Source organism: Micromesistius poutassou, assembly GCF_964030765.1.
Source record: "Micromesistius poutassou genome assembly, chromosome: 16".
Classification (NCBI taxonomy): Eukaryota; Metazoa; Chordata; class Actinopteri; order Gadiformes; family Gadidae; genus Micromesistius; species Micromesistius poutassou.
In genome coordinates, this window is record NC_140286.1 from 18523200 (window position 1) to 18536269 (window position 13070).

General features: G+C 40.5%; 1 protein-coding gene across 1 annotated transcript; it reads left to right on the forward strand.

Moving 5' to 3' along the window:
* Nucleotides 1-676: 676 nt before the first annotated feature.
* On the forward strand, nt 677-8990 carry LOC311361413 (uncharacterized protein; the record flags this gene model as incomplete). The annotated part of the gene is made up of 7 exons (XM_084481580.1): nt 677-717; nt 3307-3354; nt 4599-4776; nt 5114-5254; nt 5583-5738; nt 6366-6458; nt 8664-8990. 7 exons carry the CDS (start codon nt 677-679, stop codon nt 8988-8990), a joined length of 984 nt encoding a protein of 327 aa, XP_084337706.1.
* Nucleotides 8991-13070: the final 4080 nt, after the last annotated feature.

Below are 13070 nucleotides of genomic sequence, written 5' to 3' on the forward strand. Positions count from 1 at the left end.
ATGTCAAGTTGTTGCTATAATGTTTTATATTGTAATGTAGTTGTATAAATAATCAAGTTGGTTAAAAAGAGTGATTTAGTACTGTTGATTCATGGATTAAAAGAGTTAAAAAGATAAATAATGATTAAAAGAGTTGTTTAAAAATATAAACATGTAAATTTATGTTAAAATATAAATTCATGATAAATAGTCTAAATAATGATAATCTAAATTCATGATAAATAACTTATATGTACATATAATATATGAAAATGACAAATTTTATGTATGTTGCATATATTTGAAACCTATATGAAAACCTATATTAAAATTTGTATGTTTATATAGTTTATTTCCGTGTGGGCAAACATAAAACAACCGGAGAAAACACTGCGATAGGCCTATTTGTCAATCTAAACAGAGTGCGAGACACACACATTGACTGACAGTTCATGTGCTTTTTAAAATTGTTTAAGATATCAAGGCTAAAATTTTAGGGATTAATTCATTGATAACAAATGGCCCAAAATTTCTGATCTTTCAGAAGGTTGGATGTGTGGGTTCTTCAGTAGTGTTGTAGATTATACATGCACTTTGAAAACGGATGTTTTTGTAGCCAGGGGGGAGCTTGTTGTTTGTGTGTTAATAACATAACTTGACTTATTGTTCTTTGTATTCATTCACAGGTGCTGTGCGAATGTGGACATGCAAATTGTGTGACAATTCACTATCTTCCAGGTATGAGTTGTTAAAACATTTTAGGCTGAGACATTTCCATCATGGCCGCACATGCCGATATCCATGTGTATATGTAGAGTGTCCTTGCACATTTACAACCTGGAAGAACCTTTTAAGTCACATATATCGAACACACAGAAAGCTAGAAACAGCAGGTGCTCAGTCAACTACTTTTACATGTCAGACGTGTGGGTGTGAAGAACTTTCAACTGAGAAGGATTACTTTAGTCATACTTATCAACATCTTAGACAGTATGAAAATGTAACTTGTATGTTTGAGGGATGTGCATTTCAGATAAAAATATATGGTACTTTTAAGTCACATAAAAATCGTAAACATAATCCCCACAGTCTATCAGATTTTAAGGCAGGTGTAGTTAAGGTCACTGTTCAGTCTGCTAGTCCTGATGATGGGCCCACATCCTCTGCAGACATAGATGATAGTCTGTCAGATGCAGATAGTGATATTGATAATTCAGAGGACCTTCCTGAAGTTGTAGAAAAAAGACTTGCCTCTGTTCTATTGAAATTAGAAAACATTTTTCATGTTCCATCTACAGCAGTAGATGCATTGGTTGAAGAGCTACACTACCTGTTGAGTACTGTGTCTGTGCCAATAACTTGTAGCAGTCTTTCCGATTTTTTCAAAAACAAAAACATTGTGGTTGATGGTGTTGTTGTTAATGAATTAGCGGATTTACTGTGTAAATCTAATCCTTTGGTGAATGCACTGGGGAAAGGTGGTGCACTCGCTACAGCGTATAAGAGAAAAGAATACTTAAAAAAAGTGTTAAATATTGTTGAGCCTGTAGAGTTTGTTCTAGATCACGAAAAGAGCAGGTCCTTTCAATATATCCCAATACTGCGATCGTTGCAGCAGATACTTGATTCTACTGAAGTGTTGAATACAGTTATTGATACCCACAGAACACAGGGCAGTAACACTGACCAGCTTGAAAACCAGCAGTATCGCTCCATAAGAGATGGTGTATACTTCAAGGAAAACCCGTTCCTGTCAAGTGATGAGGTAAAACTTTGTTTAACCTTATACATTGATGACTTTGAATTGTGTAATCCCTTGGGTACGTCACGGAAGAAGCACAAGTTGTGTAGTATATATTGGATTTTGAATAACTTGGCAACAGGCTCTCACTCAGCACTCACCTCAATTTATTTGGCAGTATTGTGCAAGAGTGACGATGTAAAGGCATATGGATATGGAAAAATATTAGAGCCACTTTTACATGAACTTGTTACATTAGAAGAGCATGGTGTGTTCATTCCAAAGCTTGGAACGTTTGTCAAAGGAACAGTGCATAGTGTAATTGCTGACAATTTGGGTGCCCACGGTTTGGCTGGTTTTATAGAGAGCTTTTCTGGGCAATATATTTGTCGATTTTGTACTGCTCAGAAAGTAGAGATACAGTCAAAGGACGTTCATTCAGGTGCTTTTTCTCTACGAACCAAAGAAATACATGACGCACATCTGAAGATTGCACAGGATACTGAAACAAATTGCTTTGGAGTGAAGAGAGCTTGCCCTTTAACTGAACATCTTCAACATTTTCACGTCAGCACAGGCTACCCTCCAGATTTAGTGCACGATTTGTTTGAGGGTATTGTCCCATTTGAATTAGCCCTGTGTTTGAGCATTCTGATCTCCAAGAAGTATTTCAGTTTTGATTCTCTTAACACGCGTATACTCAAATTTCCTTACAAGTGGAGTGACAAAAAAAATCGGCCTCACATCATATCACACAACTATTCAAGCAGGAAGACGATAGGTGGCAACGCCCATGAGAATTGGTGCCTGATACGGTTCCTTCCATTTCTTATAGGAGACCTTATACCAGAGGGTGAGCTGGCTTGGCAAGTGATATTAGACCTGAAGGAAATTGTAGAGTTGGTTGTGGCACCTGTTCACACCCACGAGACAATTGCCTACCTTGATGTCAAAGTGTCTGAGCACAGACACAGATTACTTGAGCTTATCCCAGGGGTGAAGTTGAAACCCAAACACCACTATCTTGAGCATTACTCACACTTGATCAAGTGCTTTGGGCCTCTTGTGGGTGTATGGACGATAAGATTTGAGGCAAAACAGTTTTTTTAAACAAGTAGCTCGACACACAAATAATTTCAGGAATATTGCATTTACTCTGGCAAACAAACACCAACAATTGATCAGTTATCACTTGCATTCATCTAGTCTCAGTGCATCAAATGTGGAAGTTAAGAATGTCTCCATAGTCCCGGTTGATGTTCTGAATGAGGAGGTTGTGTTGGCTCTCAGCCAGAAGTATCCAGACATTAGTCAAGTAAATCTCACAAAGAATTGCACTACTAGAGGGATAAACTACAGAAATGGGATGATTTTGGCATGTGGTTCAACTGCTGGAATGCCTGAATTTGCGGAGATCCTACAAATATGTATAGTGAGAGATGAGTTGAGCTTCATAGTTCGTTTATTTTTTGCTTGGTATCAGGACCATTTTAGGGCCTTTCAGTTGACTTTGTCACCAGGAAGAGAGGTTGCCCTTGTTCAGCTTGGAGAGCTGACTGATTGCTATCCACTTGTGGCCTACACAGTCGGATCAAAACGTATGGTGACCCTAAAGAGACACATCGTCATCAGAGGTTTGATTTTGATCATTTACAGTGCCGTGTAAAATTCTTCAGTAACAGATTTGGTTTGTGTCCACCACATGAACTTTGTGGGTACCTCTCTGTACTCATACCTGCTCTCTACTGATCTCTCCTAGTCTCTGCTCCCTACTGAACTCCTCACTCCTAGCCTCCTCTCTACTAACCTCCTCTGTTCCTCCTCGCTCTCTGAGCCCTTGCTCTACTAACCTCTCTTACCCTCCTCCTCGCTGTCCTAGCCTCATCAGATCTAGGCAATGACTGTCCTGACCATGTATTCTGCCTGAGTGTTTGAGTATTTGAATAACAAGACTAATACGATCTACTCTGTTTGTGTCTCCACCTTAGATTAGCAAAGCAGGATGGCAGGAAAAGTAACCTTCAGAGTCCTCTTTGGAGGTGAAGATGATGCAAGAAAATTCAGCATTGAATCTGGAATACCAAGAACTGTGGAGGACTTGGCTCTTAAACTCAAGACTTTCTTTCAAGTGACTGAGCAGTTCAGACTTCAGTACAAAGACAAAGACATGGATGATCAGTTCATGAATCTCTTGTCAACATCAGAACTTGAAGATAAATGTACTTTGAAAGTGGTGTACACACTTAATGATACAACCAGGTCCACGCCACTCACGGGAGATGCCTGCTGCACAATCCCAGGTACTCCTTCCAATGCCAGCTCTTCATCACAAGAACCATGTGATTCAGACACCAGCAATGATACCATCATCTTGTCATCATCGCCTGAGACCCGGTCCTGCTCCTGGCCTAAAACCTTTGTCGTGCCCCGCTTCTCATCCTGTGCTGAGATTATGCTCCAGACAGGAAATAATGAGTTCAAGGCACACGGAACTTGCCTGTCTCCTACGCCGAAAGTACGCTCAGATATTCTTGAAGGCCTTGCTGAGGAAATAATAAAGTACACAGCTTACCCGAGGGATGAGCAGTTAGAAGAAGTGGCAAAGGCTCTGACACAGTCACATCCATGTTTACTGGAAAAAGCAACACGAACTGGATACTGTGGCTGGAAGCATTACCTGAAAATAAAAATTATGAACTTCCGCACCAAGCTGAGGTTTGTATTTTATTTAATGGGTTCTTTTTTGTAGCTGTCCTAAGTGCTAAGGCTTATGCTTTAACATATATTTGTGCCAGCGCAAGGTGGTGCAAGACATTAAATGCCATGTGATCCTGGTCAGTGAAAGGTGCTGAAAAAATACAATTCTTCTTCTCCTCAGCCGAGCTGGACACCCCGAGGTTGCCATCAACTCTCTGAAAAACAAGCGAAGTGGCCAGCAGACTCCAGCAGCCAACATCAAGAAGCCCAGGAAGGGAGATGTAAATTTCTGTCCAAACATCCCTAATGGTGAAACAAGAGACAGTTTGGAGGTGGAAAGGGTGGCTCTACTGACAGAGGTGTGATGTGCAATACATTGTATCTTACCTATCCATGATTACACTATGTTCATGGCATGGCCAGTATGTACATGATCAGTTTTTCACCCATCATGTTTTGCACTATACTTCCTGTCCAGCTCAACTCAAGCAGCCCAACAGTTCATTTTGCTGTATCTATTACACTGAGTTTGTATATTATTCTTACTCCCTAATCATATTGTCTAGCATCTAGCTTAGCATTTCCCTTTCTATTGTCTGTTTCTCAATTGTATTGTGTACCCTTGCGGAGAGTTTCTAACCAAATCTTGTTATACAAGTATCTACTGTAAAATGACGAAGTTTCATTCCATTTCAGGTAAAAAATAAGAAAAAGGACGAGGCCCTGATCAAGGAGAAGATGCAGCGTACCTTCTCGCTTAGGAGACAGGAGATTCTCCAGGAGCCAAAGATTCCAGATTTCCTAAACAAATGGCCAGCACTCTTTGACGTCAGTGAGGTAAGTGTGAATCTTGAGTTTAGTAACTCATGTATTCAATGTCACATCTGGTAAATGGTCTGCACTTAAATAGTGTTTTTGTGCACCCAACCCCAAGTGCTTTACAATGGCTTTCTCTCATTCACCCAGTTCACACTTTCACAGTTCAATGGCGGCAGTCAGCTGCTGTGCAGCGTGCTTGCCTTGCTCAAGGACACTTTGACATCTGGACAGTCAGAGCCGGGATTCAAACTTTCTCTTCTCCTTCGGTCTATGAATGACCCCTCTACCAACTGAGCTACAGCCGCCCCTGTTGAAGTCTGTATCCTGTCTGTGTTGTCTTTTACAGATCAACCTGGAGTTTATGCGGCTGACGACTGTACCTCTGACCTCCAAATTCCTTGGAGAACTGGACCGCCTGACTGACGACCTGATCAGGGTTTTCCATGCCAAAGGTGGAGCTGCAGGAAGAAAGATCAGAGCTGTGATGGCAAAGTTGCATAATGTAAGTATTTTTTGGTCTAACCTAACCTTGTTTGACTCAGCCATATGGGAAAGCTCCTTTGTTAACGGTTTGGAAAAGGATAGGCACTTTAAAAATTACTGTGTAGTGAACTGGCTCAGAACTGTGAGCTATGGATGGGCGATATGGGCTAAAAAATTTATCCTGATAATTTCTGGTATTTATAACAGTATCGATAAAAATGACATACGATAAATAAACACCAATTCAATGACGAGTCTCTCTCTAATGAAACTTCTTCGAGTCATTATTTAGCGGCGTATTTAGTCAGACTCTGATTTAGAAGCTGTTACATGAAATAAACAAAGTGAGGACACACAGGTAGATTATCAGAGTTTAGTCTGCCTGGATAGTCTCTGCTTTGTTTGACCAATCTGAGTGTCTGATTAGGAGAGCGAGAGAGATGACAAATTCTTAACGAGGGGAATGTTTTTGTTGATATATCGTAAACGATAAAGTATCGCCCATCCCTAGTGTGAGCTTTAACTGAGTGGGGTGAAACCAGGTGAGTTCAGGATGGTCAAGGAGGGAAATGTCAGTGGCTTGGCTGGCCTCAGCACATGTGTCTCTGACACTGACCAGCATGGAATCATGTAATGTTTGTTTCAGAGTGAAGACGTCAACGTGAGGCGTGATTGTGTGCTGAGCTGTTTAAGCATCTACCTCAATGAAGACCTGGACACACTGGTCAAAGAATACGTGGTAAGTAGAAGATGTAATTAATTTCCCTCCAGGTGTGCCTGATAACATGTGGCGTTCATGAGAATGGAATGGACATTAGGTCACCTTGACCACCAATAGTTCGTCATTGAGTCCAATGGGTTGTTAGTTTTGAGTAAGAAATTCCCTCAAGGCAATGGTGGTAGTGCTGTCACTTGTAGGAAGTAAATCCACATGGTCCGGAGGAGCCTGAGGTTAAGGGTCAGGTCCTGGCACCTAAGCGCGTCCAATATGCCAGTGATGACAGTTCTGCTCCAAACAAGAAGGTGAGGACACAGAAACTTGATAGTTCTCATAAAGCAGCAGTTATGTAATGTGTTATTAGTAAGAAAGGCCTTTCAGATTTTGTCTGGTTGATTCTTGATTCTGGTGTGTGTGTGTGTGTGTGTGTGTGTGTGTGTGTGTGTGTGTGTGTGTGTGTGTGTGTGTGTGTGTGTGTGTGTGTGTGTGTGTGTGTGTGTGTGTGTGTGTGTGTGTGTGTGTGTGTGTGTGTGTGTGTGTGTGTGTGTGTGTCTAGGATTCATGTTGTGGACTGTCTGCTTATGAACTCAAACGCCTTGAGAACATCAGAGAGAGGGATGCCTTCTTGTCTTCCTTGAAGTTATTGACAGTAAGTGGACATGTTGACTGGAACTCTAACCAACACAAGACTGATCCCCTCTCTCCCCCTCTCTCTATCCTATCACACTTTGTCTGTCTCCCCCTACTCTCTCCTTTCTGTCTCTCCCCCTCCCTCTTTTGTGTTTGGCTGTCTCCCTCTCTGTCTTCTGTCTATCGGTCCTGCTTTTTCTCTCTCCCCCTGGTCTTCTCCCTCTCTGTCTCCCACACACATCACACATATAGCTTTATTGTGTGTTACCTCCAGGCTCCTACCACAGTGTAACTTCACACATATAAAGCACGTTTTTTTTCTACTATGTAGTTTACAAAGATAATGCCATTCATGTCTTCCTCCTTTACCATACCTTGTAGTGTAATTAAGGCCGATATCCATGGAGAGAAATAATGGGATAATTATTGTTCTGTCAAAAGGCAGCTGAGGATCTGAGGCGGTCTGTAAACCCAAAGCCGGATGTCAAGAGGTAAGTCATAAAACAGTGTAGTAGTAAGGATACTTTGTTTTGTTTTGGCTGTTGGGACTGATTCTAGAAGGGGTCATTTTCAAGGGTTGATGGGTTAGGGGAGAGAAGGTCAGGATAGGGAAAGGTTAGTTCCTTCTATTTCCTAACAGGAAACAGAAGGAGGTTATGAGAGGGAGGACAGCACAAGAGAGGTTTGGAGAGGGTTGGCTAGGAGGGAGGAGTAAACCTTACCCTATGAGAGATTAGGGGTGAGGAGAGATGGCGGAGGGTAGGAGTGGGGGGTGGACAGAAGAGGTTGGCCTCTTTCCTACTGTCCTTTCTCCCCTACCTTGTATCAAAGAACAGTTTCTTATTTGGCTCTTTCAGATATTGGTTACTTATGAGAATGTTTTCATTTACTTCACAGATCTCTAAATAAAATGGGTTCCTGGTCCTGTATTTTTTTATTTTTTTACATTTTAATTTGGTATGTTTTGTTGACTCCATTTTTTGATTGTGGCAGGTCAAAGGCTTCTTTGGATAAAGTGCAGTCTCTTCTGTCTCCCCGGAAATCCTTGCGTCCTAAAGAAGCACAGAATCTTGCCCTCAGAGGAAAACTAACCTATGAACATGTAAGTTACTCTTATGCTTCATGTGCACCGTTACAAATTCACTAAATTAAAGGATTAAGTGTATTACTTTTAAGCAATGTGACACAACATGCCGTTCTTTACTGCACCGAGTACCCACAAACACGGTAAAAAATGTCATTGAGATTCTTTAACGCGACCCTCATTGTGACCAACAATGCTCAAACACCATTTTTTATCATACTTAAATAGTTGATGATCATTGAATGTACAACTCCATTTATACATAATGTAACTTTTTGACTTTATGTTTTGTTTTCCAGGCTTTTAGGGAGTCAAAGATCTTGAGGTCATTGTGACCTTGAACTTGTGTCCATCTCATTCTCATGAACACTATAGCTACAGTGCCTTAAGGGAATTTCTTCAAATTAACATGCACTTGGCCTCAATGATGAGCTGCTTAGAATTTGGTGGTCAAAGGTCAAGGTTAGGGTGACACAGCTCATTGTTCTCTGTTCCCTCCATCTATCTTTCAGGACATCGAATGCAGTGAGGCCGAGGCAGACGTCGCAGGGACGACCATGGCAATCTACACAGTTCCCGCTGAGGGTGATGATCCTGATGGTCCTGGTGGACGCTTGGCAGATGTCGGTGTGGTCCTGGAAGGGGTCAAAGTTCTCCACAACCTCCACAGTATCAACCATGCATGCGTGATCCTGTATGGGTTGATCTACGCACTAAATCTAAGCTATCCAAAAGGCTTGAAGGATACATTTGAAGTGTACCAGAAGATCCTGATGGACCTGGAATCATCCAAGCTTTCCCCCAAAGTACGAGCACTGAAGCTCAAATTGCTCAGGTGACTCTTTTTTTGGGGTGGGGCGGGGATGGGAGGAGGATACATGCCGATAACCTCCGGGACTATGCTCTCCTTGGAAAATCTGACATTTGAACGTGCCAAAGAAGAGTATGTTTTTGTGATTGGAATTCAAATTGCACGTCTGCTAAGCTAGGCCCATTAGTCATGGCGGTGGAGGCGTACGACTGTACTTGGACGGTCCCACCTGCTGGTGCGTTCTAAAGAAGGCAGGGACCTAGACTGGTTTTTATTAAAACAGTTTTTTGTTGTTCACAACCTGGAAGAGATGGTGATTTAAAACTGTGTTCAACCTTCCGATCTTGCCTCTGTTGAAGTTGGAAAACATTCTGATGTTTTATCTTGCACGTCTGCTAAGTGCTGATATCATCCGCACGAAAAAGACAATAAAAAACATTCAGACTTCACCCATACAAGAGGTGCATTTGGTAAAAAATAAACAATCGTAAAAATCTAGTTTAATTTGGAAGAAGAAACTGAATCATCAAAAATCATATCTTACAAATTCGACTCACAACTAAAATCCAAATCAAATACGTTGCCTTGTCGATGACATATTGTTAATGTAGTTTAATATGTTCTTTGCCATCACAAAATCTAGGCCTTCTTGCCAATAGTCTGACGGTCCCACCTGCTGGTGCGTTCTAAAGAAGGCAGGGACCTAGACTGGTTTTTATTAAAACAGTTTTTTGTTGTTCACAACCTGGAAGAGATGGTGATTTAAAACTGTGTTCAACCTTCCGATCTTGCCTCTGTTGAAGTTGGAAAACATTCTGATGTTTTATCTTGCACGTCTGCTAAGCTAGGCCCATTAGTCATGGCGGTGGAGGCGACTACTTGGACGGTCCCACCTGCTGGTGCGTTCTAAAGAAGGCAGGGACCTAGACCTGTTTTTTGTTGTATGTTCACAACCTGGAAGAGAAGTGGTGATTTAAAAACTGTTTAACCTTCCTAACTTGCCTCGGTTCAATTGAAGTTGGAAAACATTTTGATGTTTTATCTACAGTAGTAGATGAGTTGGTTGAGCTACACTGCCTGCTGTGTCTGGGTGAATACAAGAGGTTTGCTTTATTAATAAATTTGTTGAATCAAGTCTGAATGCATCATTGAGATATTGTTGAATGGAAAATAGAAAAATGTATTGGATATTAATCACAAATATACATAAATCTAATGCATTTTGTTTGAATTTAAGCTTAATTAGTATGCATTTCAAACACATACAAATTATTCATCTTGAATAGGTAACCTAATTACTATGTAATTCAAGTAAATATACTTAATGTATTCTGAATACATAATCTGATTAATGTGCATTTAAATTAAATAAATTATATTAATACTCAATACATAAACCTGGTGAATATGCATTTCAAATGAATAGTCTTTATTAAACTGATGTATATACATCATGTAAAGTTTATTAGGTAGGTTTATGTTCAAAATATTCAAAAAATCAAATGGAACTTTGTCATGTAATTATTTTACATAAATCTTAAAAGTTAGGGTTAAATATTTCTGTGAGTGTAAGCTTAAATAGGGTTATTTATGCCATCGCGCACCATTTGGAAGTGGAGAGCGTTGGTTTTGAGCACAATTCACGTGTCAGGGTCAAAAACACCTTTTTGGTCAAAAAGTGATTCTCTCGCTCTGAAAAGCATTTTGCACGCATATAAACTGGAAAAGTGAATAACTCAGTCACTTTCAATGCAAACGTGTAACTGAGCTCAAATAGGGTTATTTATGCCATGGCGCACCATTTGGAAGTGGAGAGCGTTGGTTTTGAGCATAATTCACGTGTTAGGGTCAAAAACACATTGTGGGTCAAAACATGCTTTTTCTCGCTCTGAAAAGCATTTTGCACGCATAAAAACTGGAAAAGTGTACAACTCAGTCACTTTCAATGCAAACGTGTAACTGAGCTTAAATAGGGTTATTTATGCCATTGCGCACCATTTGGAAGTGGAGAGCGTTGGTTTTGAGCATAATTCACGTGTTAGGGTCAAAAACACATTGTGGGTCAAAACATGCTTTTCTCGCTCTGAAAAGCATTTTGCAGGCATAAAAACTGGAAAAGTGTACAACTCAGTCACTTTCAATGCAAACGTGTAACTGAGCTTAAATAGGGTTATTTATGCCATTGCGCACCATTTGGAAGTGAAGAGCAGTTGTTTTGAGCACAATTCACGTGTCAGGGTCAAAAACACCTTTTTGGTCAAAAAGTGATTCTCTCGCTCTGAAAAGCATTTTGCACGCATAAAAACTGGAAAAGTGAACAACTCAGTCACTTTCAATGCAAACGTGTAACTGAGGTTAAATAGGGTTATTTATGCCATTGCGCACCATTTGGAAGTGGAGAGCGTTGGTTTTGAGCATAATTCACGTGTTAGGGTCAAAAACACATTGTGGGTCAAAACATGCTTTTCTCGCTCTGAAAAGCATTTTGCAGGCATAAAAACTGGAAAAGTGTACAACTCAGTCACTTTCAATGCAAACGTGTAACTGAGCTTAAATAGGGTTATTTATGCCATTGCGCACCATTTGGAAGTGAAGAGCAGTTGTTTTGAGCACAATTCACGTGTCAGGGTCAAAAACACCTTTTTGGTCAAAAAGTGATTCTCTCGCTCTGAAAAGCATTTTGCACGCATAAAAACTGGAAAAGTGAACAACTCAGTCACTTTCAATGCAAACGTGTAACTGAGCTTAAATAGGGTTATTTATGCCATTGCGCACCATTTGGAAGTGGAGAGCGTTGGTTTTGAGCATAATTCACGTGTTAGGGTCAAAAACACATTGTGGGTCAAAACATGCTTTTCTCGCTCTGAAAAGCATTTTGCAGGCATAAAAACTGGAAAAGTGTACAACTCAGTCACTTTCAATGCAAACGTGTAACTGAGCTTAAATAGGGTTATTTATGCCATTGCGCACCATTTGGAAGTGAAGAGCAGTTGTTTTGAGCACAATTCACGTGTCAGGGTCAAAAACACCTTTTTGGTCAAAAAGTGATTCTCTCGCTCTGAAAAGCATTTTGCACGCATAAAAACTGGAAAAGTGAACAACTCAGTCACTTTCAATGCAAACGTGTAACTGAGCTTAAATAGGGTTATTTATGCCATTGCGCACCATTTGGAAGTGGAGAGCGTTGGTTTTGAGCATAATTCACGTGTTAGGGTCAAAAACACATTGTGGGTCAAAACATGCTTTTCTCGCTCTGAAAAGCATTTTGCACGCATAAAAACTGGAAAAGTGAACAACTCAGTCACTTTCAATGCAAACGTGTAACTGAGCTTAAATAGGGTTATTTATGCCATTGCGCACCATTTGGAAGTGGAGAGCGTTGGTTTTGAGCATAATTCACGTGTTAGGGTCAAAAACACATTGTGGGTCAAAACATGCTTTTCTCGCTCTGAAAAGCATTTTGCACGCATAAAAACTGGAAAAGTTGATAACTCAGTCACTTTCAATGCAAACGTGTAACTGAGCTCAAATAGGGTTATTTATGCCATGGCGCACCATTTGGAAGTGGAGAGCGTTGGTTTTGAGCATAATTCACGTGTTAGGGTCAAAAACACATTGTGGGTCAAAACATGCTTTTTCTCGCTCTGAAAAGCATTTTGCACGCATAAAAACTGGAAAAGTGTACAACTCAGTCAATTTCAATGCAAACGTGTAACTGAGCTTAAATAGGGTTATTTATGCCATTGCGCACCATTTGGAAGTGGAGAGCGTTGGTTTTGAGCATAATTCACGTGTTAGGGTCAAAAACACATTGTGGGTCAAAACATGCTTTTCTCGCTCTGAAAAGCATTTTGCAGGCATAAAAACTGGAAAAGTGTACAACTCAGTCACTTTCAATGCAAACGTGTAACTGAGCTTAAATAGGGTTATTTATGCCATTGCGCACCATTTGGAAGTGAAGAGCAGTTGTTTTGAGCACAATTCACGTGTCAGGGTCAAAAACACCTTTTTGGTCAAAAAGTGATTCTCTCGCTCTGAAAAGCATTTTGCACGCATAAAAACTGGAAAAGTGAACAACTCAGTCACTTTCAATGCAAACGTGTAACTG